Source organism: Mesoplodon densirostris, chromosome 7, assembly GCF_025265405.1.
Source record: "Mesoplodon densirostris isolate mMesDen1 chromosome 7, mMesDen1 primary haplotype, whole genome shotgun sequence".
Taxonomy (NCBI): Eukaryota; Metazoa; Chordata; class Mammalia; order Artiodactyla; family Ziphiidae; genus Mesoplodon; species Mesoplodon densirostris.
In genome coordinates, this window is record NC_082667.1 from 115,530,450 (window position 1) to 115,544,859 (window position 14,410).

The window sequence follows — 14,410 nt, forward strand, 5'->3', positions numbered from 1 at the left end:
GCTTTCATATCACTATCATGTTCATAGTTCTGAGTATGAGATCACATTTTTAAAATGTTTATCATGAATAATTCTGAGAAGTACATGTTTAGGCTCTTTAAACACTGATAAGTACATATATACCACACGTACGTACATACTTGTTCTGCAGGGCGATGGAAACTGAAAATATTATGAAGTGGAAGTGAGGAAGCCACCTCACTTGCTTTAATAATCCAATATTTTTAAACATGTTTAGAATCTCGTTGTCTTTAAATTGCTTTACACCACTACTGAATAACTGAATTTTCTCCTCTGCTTTTTCATATATAAGATTTAAGAAATATGGCTTCTAAAATTCCTTTCAGCTTTCAATTTCTACAATTTTATTACTGTTAATAATACTCATTTTCAATAGAAGGGGTGGTTTCATTCCCCTTGGGGTCCACATCGTGGCGCTGTGCAATGGGCTAAAAACCAGGAGACGGCAGAGGGAAAAAAAAAAAAAGAAAAGGGAAGATAAACAACAAAATCGGAAAGAAAGATCTCATTTTTATAATTTCTCTTACCTAGCAAAAATCATCATAGTACATCCCACTTCTAAGGGGGAAGCAAGCATAGGTCTGAATGACAACTGAGCTGATTTTCAACATAAAAATCATTGCTTTGGGCTTCCCTGGTGGCGCAGTGGTTGAGAGTCCGCCTGCCCATGCAGGGGACACGGGTTCGTGCCCCGGTCTGGGAGGACCCCACATGCCGCGGAGTGGCTGGGCCCGTGAGCCATGGCCGCTGGGCCTGCGCGTCCGGAGCCTGTGCTCCGCAATGGGAGAGGCCACAACAGTGAGAGGCCCGTGTACCGCCAAAAAAAAAAAAAAAAAAAAAAAAAAAAAAAAAAAAAAATCATTGCTTTGTGCATTTCCGGCTATGGATTTTCTATCCATCAGGCTTGGGATGCCATTCTTCAGTGTTCAGTTGCTATCCTGAAGCATCCTAAAACTCTCTCAACTGATAGGCCTGATTCAGGAAGGAAGCATAAAATACTGGTTGAAATTTGGGGCTCTGAGTCTCAATATTGGCTCTGCCACTTATTTGCTGTAGGACTTTAGACAATTTACTTAACTCTTCAAAACCTCTGTTTGCTCAGAGCTGTAGTGAGAAGGAATATATACCAAATGGTCAGTTTAAGGCCTGGCACAGAGTAGTGTTCAATAAACATTTACCTTAAAAAAAGGCAAACTGATCCTGACCATTTGCCACTATTTTTGGAAGAAGTCAGTATGAACTAATAACCTCATTGTTGTTTTTTTAATGAGGATCACTTAATTTGGTTTCCAAAGCTGCTTTAGGATGACTCTGTGCATATATACACACTACACAGCACATACATAGTCATATGTATATATCATGTCTTACTTTCACCTTAGTTGCAGTAATGGAAGATTCTAGTACCTCAGAGATTGACAAGGAAGAGGAAGAACAAACCACTCAAGTCTCTCACTTGGCCACTGGTAAGTGTTCCCACCACTCATTTATTTAGCATAAACACTTGATGTTTTAACCTCTTAATCAACACATCCAATAGCCTTTTACGGTCCTCATTATTTTTGACCTTTCTATTGGTCAGCCACTTCCTGTCCCTTTACTTAGTTGTCTCCCTGGCTTCCCTGACATACTCTGCCTGGTCCTGTTACTTTTGCTAACCACTCCTTCTCATGTCTGTTAGCTCATGTCCCTTCCTCTTCTGACTTCTTCTATGTAGATTTGATTTTACTTCTCCATCCTTGGTTATTGCCTTAATGCTTAAGGAGTTTTTCCATTCCCAAGATTGTTTCTGTTGCCACCAGGCAGAAGATGTCCATACCTGCATTTCCAGAACATTCTCCAGAGCATTAGTCCCTATTTCATTCCATTTCCCACGTATCTCTGGCTGAGTTTTCTGTTATCTCCTCAAACTCAACATGTCTAAAAACTGAACAGCACCTTTTCCCACAAAATCAGCTTGTCCTAAGCATCACATAGGCCCCAAACCGTGGTGACATCCTTCCCTCTTGTGTGTGTGTGTGTGTGTGGACACACACACACACACACATAAAATCAATAGGTTCCCAAGGACTTTGGAGTCTTCCCTTTTAGGTATTTTGTCCACTACCACTGCCACCTCCCCGAGGCAGAACCTCACATGTCCTGCTGGAGGTATTGTAACTTTAGTTTCTCCCCTTGCTGTGCATTTTCAGCACCTACTATCAAAACATCCCTTTGCACTCTTCACACCTATGTTCAGAAAACTGCTATGGCTCACAGTCCACAGCACAGAATGTGAGCCTTCAACCCTCCATAAGGTGCTCTCTACCACCTACCTCTGCAGTCCTGTCTCTATAAGGTCCTGACCAGAATACATATTTTTCTCTGAAAACTTCATCCCATTTAGATTGCCCTGCCCTTGTTTACCCTAACTGCCCTGATGAAAGGAAAAGTCCGCATCACTCCTCTCTTTACCCCTCCTTCAAGGCCAATATCTTCACTGAACACTTTCCTGACCAACTCAGGCACCACTCCTGCCTCAGAATCCCTGAACACATCATTATATTAACACACGAGGGTCTAGAACTTGGCACAGATATCTTAATTCTGCTTGTTTCTATGAACTTGTTTGTTTGCATATACAGACAACTCTCCCGAAAACATAAGAATTGTGCCTTATGCAGCTCTAAGCACAATGTTCTACGCGTAGCTGACACTCCTCAATGGCTTGTTGGTTGAGATGACAGGGACCGTGAATGACATTTAGCAAAATTAGAGCCCGCAGAATCAGAATTCTAGAAGGATCTTTAAGAGCTCATCTGGTTTATCTCTAGATGCCTTCATGGAGGACCACATTTAACCTAGCCAAGATTAATGAAATTTCATTTTGTTTGCATAGTTTCACAAACTCCTTAACAATCTCTCTTGCTACTTAACTACACTTTGCTGAAAACCCATTCCTTAACATCTAATTTGAATCCCCTGACTATAATTTAATATTCTCACGTTTCCACTAGAGACGAAAAATAACTAGCTCGATATCTATGTAACTTAAAAACCTTTTTCAAATCATCCCACACAACTGCTTTGTCTGTATCCCTGCTTGCTTGTTTTCAGAGAATAAATGACATGAATCTCTTTACTTTCAGGGTAAAGCTCTCTGTCGTCTCTTCCTCTCAGCTGTGTATTAGCCTCTACTATATTTTGCAAACATTGCGTATATTCCTCAGTGACAAAAAAAAAAAAGAAAAAAAAATCAAGCCCTCGAACTGTCTAAAATCCTTTCATTTTCCTTCTAGAAGCGAATCGTCAGTTTGTGGGGCTGACGAGGAGGAAGAGCGGCATCCTGCTGCTGACCCTCGTGTCCTTCCTCATTTTCATTCTCTTCATCGTCGTCCAGCTCTTCATCATGAAGCTTCGGAAAGCACACGTTATATGGAAAAAAGGTGAGTGGGCAGAGAACCTGACGGAGGCTACAAGATGCTCAAACAATTGGCCAGCCCAAAGGGAAATTCTGTCAAAGCTTTTCCATTCAATGCTGTACTATCTATTTGATGAGTGTTGTCATTCAAATAAGCAACTGTTTGTTTTGCAGTGAACACAGGATGTGATTCTCTAGGAACTATAGTTAAAGAGTGCACGACCAAGAGAAACTAGAGTAGCTCCAGGAATTGGCATTAAACTGTGGAGGCTTCTACTCACAAAAGATACCAAATAGCATATTCATTAATTCATTCATTCATTCACTGAGCTCAGCATTCACTGAGCACCTGCTGTGTACCAGGCACTCTTCCAGGCACTGGGGACACATGTGCCAACAAGACAGACCAAGTCCCTGCTCTTAAGGAGCTCCTATTCTAGGAATGGTCAATCAAAGGTTGAATATAATAGACTGTTTTGGGTCCCATTCTTACACTGTAAGAATGCACTCAGCCTCCGTCAACCATACTCAAAGGTTGAATATAATAGACTGTTTTGGGTCCCATTCTTACACTGTAAGAATGCACTCAGCCTCCATCAACCATACGTTAGTAATTTTCCCTAAGCATTCTGATTTAAAAGTTTATTTCATTGGAAACAAAAACAAAATTATTTAGCTAGCATGGAAGATATCTACTAAAATACAGACTCAACACATATCGGAAACAGAAGGGACCTTAGAAGTTACCCAGAATAACCATCTGCTGTATTCATTCCCTAAATGTGTGCCAGGATTAAATCCCCTCTTTAATTCTGAGTGGTTATTTAGACCTGGGCTGTTCAATACAGTAGCCACAATATGGCTAGTCAGCATATGAACTGTGGCTAGTTGCTCTTGAGAGGTGCTGTAAGGATAAAACACACACCCAACTTTGAAGACTCAGTACACATACACACACACACACACACACACACACACACACACACAAGAATACGTCTAATAATACTATTTTGAATCTACTAGTTAAATAAAACACATTTATTTCACCTGCTTCTTTTTACTTTCTGAGCAGGGCCACTAGAAACTTTTAAATTACATGCGTGACTTGCATTCTGGTGATCTTGGACACTGCTGATTTAGCCACATACGGCTTGAGTACCTCTAGTAACAGAGAACTCATGATGTCCCATGGCAAAATACTACATCTTTGAACGGCTATGACCCTCTTAAAAGTACCACTTCTCCTAGTTTAATATCAATGTCTCGAGATATTCAGATGCACTAACATTTTCATCATAAATATACCTAAACACAGGGTCTGGCTTTCCAGCTGTATCTGCACAATAGGCAAATGCCATACTATTGTTTCAAAATCTCCCGTTGATACTTCGCCCCCATACCTCTTTAAGGGCTACCGGAATTGTTTCTTCCCAAAAGACAGTACTTGATTCTAATCTGCGGTCATTTGACTTCCGCAGCTCTTATACTGCCTGGCACAGTGCCTGCAGGAATCATAGTAGAGAATAAAAAATGATTTGTTGAACGAATGAGGACATGAGGTATGGGGGAGGGAGTGATAAGCCCACTATGGTATAAAAACAGGTATGCTCTTACTCAAAACGTACAGTTCTGAATACAGATGATGCTCTGTGCACCAGAAATCAATAACAATTTTCTCTTCCTGCAGAAAATGAAATTTCAGAGCACACTCTAGAAAGTTACAGATCAAGGTCAAATAATGAAGAAACATCATCCCAAGAGAAAAATAGCCAAAGTAAGTCAACTATGTGACCTGAGATTTGAAAAATGAGGTTAACTTGTTGCCTTTAATGAGGAGAATAAAAATCAAAGTTTGAGTTTTCGCACAAGAAAAAGCAAATCACATAAATCATCTTGTAGAACTTGAGGAAATACTTCTTAAAAAACAAGAAGTAGCAGTTCAGTTCAGGTAGCGGGAGGTATGCCCCTTTGGGAAGCCATCCCTGAGTCCTCGCTGTCACACACAGGTAGAACCCTCCTGTGTGCCCCAGTATCCTATATACACCTTTACAGTGAAGCACTTCCCACGCCAGACTCTCATGTTTGGTGTGTTAATTTAGCTACCACAGTACACCTCCAGTGGTGAGCAACTGGATCTACTCTATGTGTACCCCCAGATCCTAGCCTGGGGCTTGGCACAGATGGAGTGCTGGATAAATCTGTATTGAATAAATGAATATAAGGCTTAACTAATTCAAGCAGAAATGTTTCAGGTCTTTTGGATGACTTCATTGCAATTCTTCAAGCAAAATATGAAAAGAAGAGTCTAAAAGGAGACTCTGTGTGTGTGTGTGTGTGTGTGTACTCTTGACAAAGATCCAGTAGAAAGAAGCTAGGAATATAGCAAAACAAGGATCTTACACCTTCCAACCATTGTTTCCTCCATGCAAATGAACTTATTCCACCTGCCAAAAGTTGCAAGAAAATGCAGTGAGCTTTGCCACTAGTTCCTATTGGTTTTATTGAGGCTTTGTAAGAAGCATTTCTTTTACACCACCTCTGGCTTTTTTTTTTGGTTTTGACCTAGCAGGCTGTGAAACGGAAAGAAAGACTAGCTGTAATAGCAGGAAGAGGGGCACAAGTGAGAGGTCTGTGCGAGACCTGGGTGTGGGAGGGGAAAATGTGTGTCAGCTGCATACAGGCTATTGTAGTACAACGCGTGTTTCTATAACATCCATCTCCTCCCACGACTGTCAGGGGGAGAATGACGTCAGTATAACGTGTAATGGGGGTTGTTTCCTACGTCGATGCTCCCAGGCAAGGGGAACAGAGAGTGGGAGCAGAATTATAACCTTTAGCAGGAAAAGAAAAGCCCTCAGCTCAGCTGCTGAGCAAGCAGAAGCCCTTGTAATTCACCTTTAAGAAAGTTTAAAATGAGTATCTATACAGAAAAAATGAACACAACATTGTAAATCAACTATACTTCAATAAAATTTTAAAAACAATTAAAAAAACAAAAGGAGCATCTGCACTCAGGACTCCCTCCCCAGAAAGGTCTGCCCCCACCCTGACTCCCTGGGGCGGCGGGGGGTGGGGGGGCGGCTTGCCACAGCTGTGGGAAGTTGCACTTTATCCTGGGCTCTGACCCCCACTTCCATCCTCTTTCCCTCAGCACCCTCAAATCCAGCATTTCAACTCTATTGTTTTTGCTCACTTAAAAGCTACCTTCTGGAGCTGTTTCCAGACTCCGTGTACAGAGTTGCATAGGCTTTCAGTGGGTCGCCCCAATCCTCTTTTTCCCATAAGCCCTCTTACTTTCAGTATGAAATTATGCTAAAGGCAATGTATTTTTTTGTCCAGCAATACATATTTGATAGCAGAGATGTCTATATATTTTATTTCAGGTTTATGAGCATATAGTTTACATAAGAAGACATTTTAAAAATTAGACTATAACAGGGTATTCAAGACCGTGTATACACATTAGTGAATTTCAGGTTCGATTTTTTTTAACACATTAACATTCGGACCTACAAATACCACGTGCAATCCACGTGTTTCAAATAAATGGGTGCGATGTTGTTCAAACTAAATGTTCGTGTTCGCTACGTTTTTCTTTCAGCTTCCCGCTCTAAGAGCTGCATGAACTACATCACACAGTTGTACTCAGAGGCAAAAACAAAGACGAAGGAAAAGGCACAACCTTCAAAATTAAAAAGAGAGCTCACTCATATACCAGAGAGCATTGTGTAGTGCTCATTGCAACAGAAAATAGGATTTCAGGGCAGCCTCATCATCACCTCAGTGGAGCAGCCTGTGGGAAGGAGCATAATTACCATCACATGAAAAACAAAAAAAAGTACTTTGAGTGCAATGCAAGATGGTGCCCTCCAAGTGTAATCTGCCCCGGACTCAGAGCAACAAATGAGGACTAACCCATGGACATAAAGCTTTGTAGTTAAAAAAAACAAAGAAAAAGAAAAGAAGAGAAAGAACCTATTATGCCTGATACTACTTCAGAGCAGAAGGATTCTACTAAACTTTGGGATCAGGGTCAATGTGACCAGCTAACATCTTACTGTAAAGGGAACAGGAGATATTAGATGCTGGGCTCTAGTGGAACTATTAAAAAAAAAATTTTTTTTTGTCTTTCTTTCTGGTTTCCAAATAAAGAACTTTGGGGGGCTTCCCTGGTGGCGCAGTGGTTGAGAGTCCGCCTGCCAATGCCGGACACACGGGTTCGAGCCCTGGTCTGGGAAGATCCCACCTGCCGCGGAGCAGCTGGCCCCGTGAGCCACAATTACTGAGCCTGCGCGTCTGGAGCCTGTGCTCCGCAACAAGAGAGGCCGCGATAGTGAGAGGCCCGCGCACCGCGATGAGGAGTGGCCCCCACTTGCCACAACTAGAGAAAGCCCTTGCACAGAAACGAAGACCCAACACAGCCATAAATAAAATAAAATAAAAATAAAAAGTAAAAAAAAAAAAAGAGCTGGTGACACGTACGTGCGCCAAGACAGCGCGAATTGGAGAAAAAAAAAAAAAAACCTCAATAGGTTACCAGAGTAATTCAAGGTAAACTACAAATAAAGGATAATTGAGACAGTACCCAATTTAAAACAAAACAAAACAAAAAAACTTCGGGATGAAAAGGACCCAAAGAAGGTCTCTAATCCTAGGAGCTTACTTTCAAGATGCACTTTTAAGAAGCTGTAACCAGCCCATTCCCTGTCTGGGAGAAGTCATGCAAAACAATGCGTGAGTCAGATAAGCATGAAGGTCCCAAGACTGATGCCCCAAGACACAAGTGCTAGTTCAAGGCAGACCCAAAGTTTCCATTTTCTTCTAATTGTCTTGCTAAATCACAAGAGTTGACCTGGTAGACAGTGTTTTTTACCAGGGCACTTCATTACAAAAACACGTACAAAAGAAAATAATGAGCTGAATTTCCCGATTACTGACCTAATAGATGCTTTTAAAAAATTATTTAATAAAGAGCAGAATATGTATTTGTGTTTCTAGTGGTTGTTCCAAGTCGTACTTCCTCCCTTCACTTTCACGTGTGAAAGTGACATGTGACATGTCTTTTTTCCCCCCTAACATTTACGACATTTCTCATTCTTTGGACCTGAATAAACTAATTCTAAAATAATACCACCTGCCCCCCGCATTGCTCTAACACATGCATAAAAATTATGAGTTTGTAATTTGTTACAGGGGCCAGATCTAGCCAGGCTGATGTTTTTCTCATGATACCATTTTTTTAACAATCACAAAATTACTGAAAGGCATAAGGATAGAATGAAACACTTTTCCCTCTAAACCACTGTAAATTGACATGATGTCCTGTCACCCCACAAATGCTTTAGCGTGTATTTCCTCCAAACAAGGACACCCTCCTCTATAACCATAGCGCAACCTCCAAAATCAGGAAATAAACATTGACGTTTTTGTACTGCAGACCTCAGACTTCATCCATCTATCTCCGATTGTCCCAAACCTCCCAGGGGATCCAGTTCAGAGTCACATGTTTCATTTTCATCCTATTCAGTTTGTCACACAGTGCCTTCCCTTTCACAAGCTGGACGTTTTTGAAGATTACAGGCTAGTTATCTTGTAGACCGTCCCTCAGTTTGGCTTTGTCTGATGGTTCCTCATGGTTGGATTCAGGTTATGCAACTTTGACAGGACTATCACGTCAGGGATGTTTTGTTTGTCACACTGCATTTTATCGATCCCATTATTGATGATATCCACCTTGATCACTTGATGAAGGTGGTGTCTGCCAAACTTCTCCATTGTAAACTTACTCTTTTCTGCTTTCTAAGTTAATATTTTGTGGGGAGATGCTTTAAAACTATGTAAATATCCTGTTTCTCATCAAACTTTCAAGTTACTTATTGATTGATACCTGTATGGACTCATGGTTTCCTCTGTTATTAAACAGGCTACAATCTGTTACTATCCTATGTTAGTCACTGGGTTATACTCTGTTACTGTCAAATTAATCACACCCCAATCCACAGGCCAAACGCATTCTGTGGACAAAAAATTGTCAACGTTCATGGTGCCCAGCCTATGGTAGTTTCTCAATGTATATTTGGCCAATAGCAGAGGGAAGACAGGTAAAAGAAAAACGACATTTGAAAGGACCTATTAGGAGCCATTTTATATAGGTAATCTAATTTAATCATTGTAACATTCTTGCAAGGTAGGTATTATAATGCACATTTGACACAAAAGAGCTGCTCTAAACTCTACAAAATGGCTTAGGAGACTACCCAGAGCGTTTAACCAGGTAAGGAGAGAGCCCAGATGCTGATCTGGGTCTGTCTGGCTTCAATGCTATGCCCCTCCAACTGTTATACTAGGGTGACTCCAGGGGGACATTTAGAAAAAAATGAGATGTTGGGTAGCTGTGCTCATTATCTTTCAATTACCCCTCCTCACTCTCCCCGCTTTCCTACCTGCCGGGTGCCCTGGAACATTGCCACTTTGGAAACATCAGCAGCCTGCCTTGCCCTCTCTCTGGCTTCCAGCTGGGGAATGTGGATTTCCGGCAGGCGAGCAGAGGATGTGTGTGCAAGATTGCTAGGAACTGACTGGGTCCCCCGACTGGAGGTCACATCTCCCATCAGGCAATTCTCTCTGTCTCTAGTTCGGGAATCTATTTGCTTCCCTCACTTCATCGAGCCTAGGGGGATCCTGCACTGTCTTCTGTGGTTCCCCCAAAGCTTTGGAAGGAGTTCACTTATTAAATCTCCTCAAATTGCCCAGTGTGAATGCATCACCTGTTTGCTGCAGAAACCCTAACCAATACAGTAGCTATATGTACAGATTTCTTGCATCTCAACAAATCTGAATCTAGTTTTATAGATAACCATAGAATATGATCATTAGAAGGGATCTTTGAGTTCATCTCAAGCATTTCCTAAAATTTTGAGGAACACTGGTGACCTAGAAATGTTAATGGATGCTCGGTGAAAAAAGAAAAAAAAGTTTTCTGGGGTCAAATAAGTTTGGAAAAGGTTGAACATTATATCTCCCTCATAGAGATGATGCACATTAGCACAGTAAAGGCTCTGAAAAGTCTTCTTATAAAGGAATCTGTTTGGCTTTGTTTAACCCAGCAAAGATCAAACTCACTTAACCACATAAAACAATTTGTGATGGTTGCCCACGCAATGACCATTGGCCAATGGCTTCCTCCTTTCTAGTAGAGCTGTGATTTTGTTCTAGTATCCACCCCCCACTGTGTAGTCCTGTGCTTCAGGGGAGGCAGGCCTCCCCCCCAGCCATAAAGAAGAATCATGATTGGTTTGAATCAGCCATGGTTCCACTCCCCTTGCCAGTGGTCAGTTTCAGCTCAGGCACATAAAATAATGCTGGCCATTGAGATAAAAGAAGATATGGTATATACATAACATGGAATACTATTCAACCATAAAAAATGAAATAATGCTGTTTGCAGCTACATGGATGGATCTAGAGATTATCATACTAAGTGAAACAAGTCAGAAAGAGAAGGACAAATACCATATGATATCACTTATATGTGGAATCTAAAATATGATACAAATGAACTTATCTACAAAACAGAAACAGACTCACAGACATAGAGAACAGACTTGGGGTTACCAAGGGGGAGGGGAGTGGGGGAGGGATGGATTGGGAGTTTGGGATTAGCAGATGCAAACTATTATATACAAAATGTATAAACAACAAGGTCCTACTGTATAGCACTGGGAACTATACTCAATAACCTGTGATAAACCATAATGGAAAAGAATATGAAAAAGAATGCATATATATATATATGTATAACTGATTCACTTTGCCGTACAGCAGAAATTAACACATTGTAAATCAACTATATTTGAAAAAAAAAAAATAAAAATAAATAATGCTGGCCATTGAGACAGGAGGGGAAGTTCCTACAGGGCTTCTGGGAAAGATTTCTCTTAATGATAAAAAGAGACACTCAGAATGAAAACATCTTGCCTCCCCTATAATGTTGCCATAACAAGAAGTGATGCTTAGAACTGCCACAGCTATTTTCTCCCCATCAAGGAATCGTAGCTAATGTGGCGAGGATGCAATAGAAAAGAGACAGAGTACAACTAATCCCTGATGATTTTGTTAAGCTGCTGAGTATTTCAGAACTCCTTGTTAAGTGAGGTAAAGATCCCTACGTTGTTATGTAACCTGGGTGAATTGGGTTTTAAATTATTTCCAGCTTCTAAATGGAGCACCTTTTAAACTACAAAACAGTTGTTTTATGGAATATTATTGTTCTAACAAACACAATTTGGGGAGCACTGATTTTGAGCAATTCTTTTGTATTTTAGAAAGGGAACGGAGGCCCAGAGAGGTTTTGTCAACTATCAAAGTCCACACAACTGATTAGTGAGACAGGATCAGAACCTTGGGTTCCTGCCTCCTAAAGAGACCAAAGCAGGATCTTGTCTCATTCCTTACATATAACTTAAGAGAGCATTTCATGCTTACTTCTTTTTTTTTTAACATGGTAAATTTCTTTAATATGTTGCATATGTCACATAGAGGCAGGTACATCTGTAATCAATGGATTAAGTTCTTCTTCCTGAGCTCTGATGACAGCATGGTGATTTTCCCATTTCCAGAATAACTTTGTGTTTGGCTCAATGGTATGGTTTTTTTTTTTTTTTTTTACATCTTTATTGGAGTATAATTGCTTTACAATGGTGTGATAGTTTCTGCTTTATAACAAAGTGAATCAGTTATACATATACATATATTCCCATATCTCTTCCCTCTTGTATCTCCCTCCCTCCCACCCTCCCTATCCCACCCCTCTAGGTGGTCACAAACCACTGAGCTGATCTCCCTGTGCTATGCGGCTGCTTCCCACTAGCTATCTATTTTACGTTTCGTAGTGTATATATGTCCATGCCACTCTCTTGCTTTGTCACAGCTTAACCTTTCCCCTCCTCATATCCTCAAGTCCATTCTCTAGTAGGTCTGTGTCTTTATTCCTGTCTTACTTCTTTCTGCTCATTGGAAGATGGAGTTAAAGAATAACCAAGAAATCTCTATTTCATGATCCTTCTTAGTTTTACCTTTTGGAGATAAAGTCAGAAAGATGCTTATTTTACTTCCTCTCAAATGACTCAAGAAAAACCAAACCAAAATTCTCTGGCTCCAAGCATCTCTCATAAGGTAAAAAGAACAGAGAGAAAAATCATACTACCCAACAGACTAAGCACACATCAAGTAGGGAGTCTCCCCACAGAGGAAGAGGATGGTTTGAACTGCTGATCATTCACGAGGTCACTAATTTAACCCAACAACATAATCTCCTGTTACTTCCCCTGGCTGAAGTCATGGTAATTTGCTATATTTATAATGGGGTTTTGATCTAGATGAAATGCAGTTCTATTTTTACAGTGTTACACCTTCTAAGAGAGAAGCGCTTTTCCTTCCTCTAATGCATTCATGAGCAAATTTGTCATCATAGATCACTACTCTAGACCTGTTCAAATATGCTAATTTTTCCCTACCTTTTCTGCTCTACATCTTATTTTCAGACAGAAACAAACCAAAACTAAGGCAACAACAACTTCTTATATTCTCCCCTGCCGGAGTCCAGCTCCAGCGAGTCCAGGGATACCCGAGGGATGGCTAGCATCGGCAAAGGAAATAATTCTATTACTTCAGCATTGCATGTTTCTTTCTCTCATGTCTTTATTCTTGATTCTTCTTCTTCATTCTTTTGTTTATAATCACAGGTTTATATATTGTAGTTGATTACATTACCAGGTACGTGGCCAAACAATCTTAGCACAATCAAACCTCAAAATATTCTATAAAGATTTTTTAAAACAAATATCCCCTAGTTTCTAGATGTCCTATTAAAATATTTCCCCAAGTTCCCATTAATCACAGATTGTTTCTTAGTAACCAAGTCAAGCAGTTATATGATTATTTCAATTGTAAAAGTTAAAGCTACTTGTTCCTATTTTTCTTCTTGCATGAGCAACCTTTTACAATGGTTCCATGAAAATATTTACAATGTACCTGCATGCTCTTTCTCGTTGTTTTCTTCAACTAAGACAGTGTTTTCTCCCTATCCTGGCAACGAATTCTGCTCTAGTCATTTGTTTTTCTATAATTAATCTTCCTTTATAATAGAACCATAAATTTCCTATGTCGTCATCAGGAACTCCGGCCCATGGCCATAACTCCATACTAGAGGGTATTTTTCATAAAAACATCCCCTTAGTTCCAGGCTCTTAATTCTTTACCTATTTCCCCGGGGCTTTAGTGGGTACTTCCCATTCTGTAGTAGTTTCAGGAGGGGAAGTCCTAGAGGAATTTTTCTTTCACGTGGAGCAACATCCCCCCAAAATTACCCCTGTATGTAAATTTATTATCATAAAACATAACAATGGAGCTGTAGTCCACCTTCCTGGCACGGAGCTTCCTTGCAGTTTCGCCTTCCGTTGCTCATGACTTTGTCATGGTGCAATGGCTCCAGGATGGCTTCCGACATCTCCCCCTTTTTTATTTTTTAAAAGTGCGGTATGCCTTCCGTTGCTCATGACTTTGTCATGGTGCAATGGCTCCAGGATGGCTTCCGACACTCCCCAAATGCCTCAAAGTTTATTTTTTAAAAAGCTATCCTGCCTAATCGTAGAGAGACTAAATTTTGTGAGAGTACCTTGAAGTGACATTTATCATAAAAAATAATTCTGCCAGGTCTTTTGCAATCCCCTGAAACAATGGGTCACAATTTTTAATTAAGACAGGATGCCTCTTTTGAACCAGGCCCTAATTTGTGAAATAAAAATTGTGTCCCATTAGAAAAATACTAAAATCTGTGACTTCCAAAGTGGTCTGAGGGAGACTAAGTCTCAGATGTCCAGATGAAATTTTCAAATTAAGTTACCCCCTTTGCTAGAGACAATAACTAAATATTACTCTTTATTATTATTATTATTTTGGCCACGCCACAGCTTGTGAGATCTTAATTCC

At 40.4% G+C, this 14,410-nt stretch overlaps 1 protein-coding gene across 1 annotated transcript in view; it reads left to right on the top strand.

Moving 5' to 3' along the window:
• The window catches only part of CRTAM (cytotoxic and regulatory T cell molecule), a 24,280-nt gene extending 17,127 nt beyond the window's left edge, over positions 1 to 7,153 (top strand). The window contains exons 7-10 of the mRNA XM_060104886.1: positions 1,404 to 1,487; positions 3,300 to 3,446; positions 5,109 to 5,195; positions 7,023 to 7,153. Of these exons, the coding sequence (XP_059960869.1) occupies positions 1,404 to 1,487; positions 3,300 to 3,446; positions 5,109 to 5,195; positions 7,023 to 7,153 (449 nt within the window). The remainder of the gene's footprint in view (positions 1 to 1,403; positions 1,488 to 3,299; positions 3,447 to 5,108; positions 5,196 to 7,022) is intronic.
• Positions 7,154 to 14,410: the final 7,257 nt, after the last annotated feature.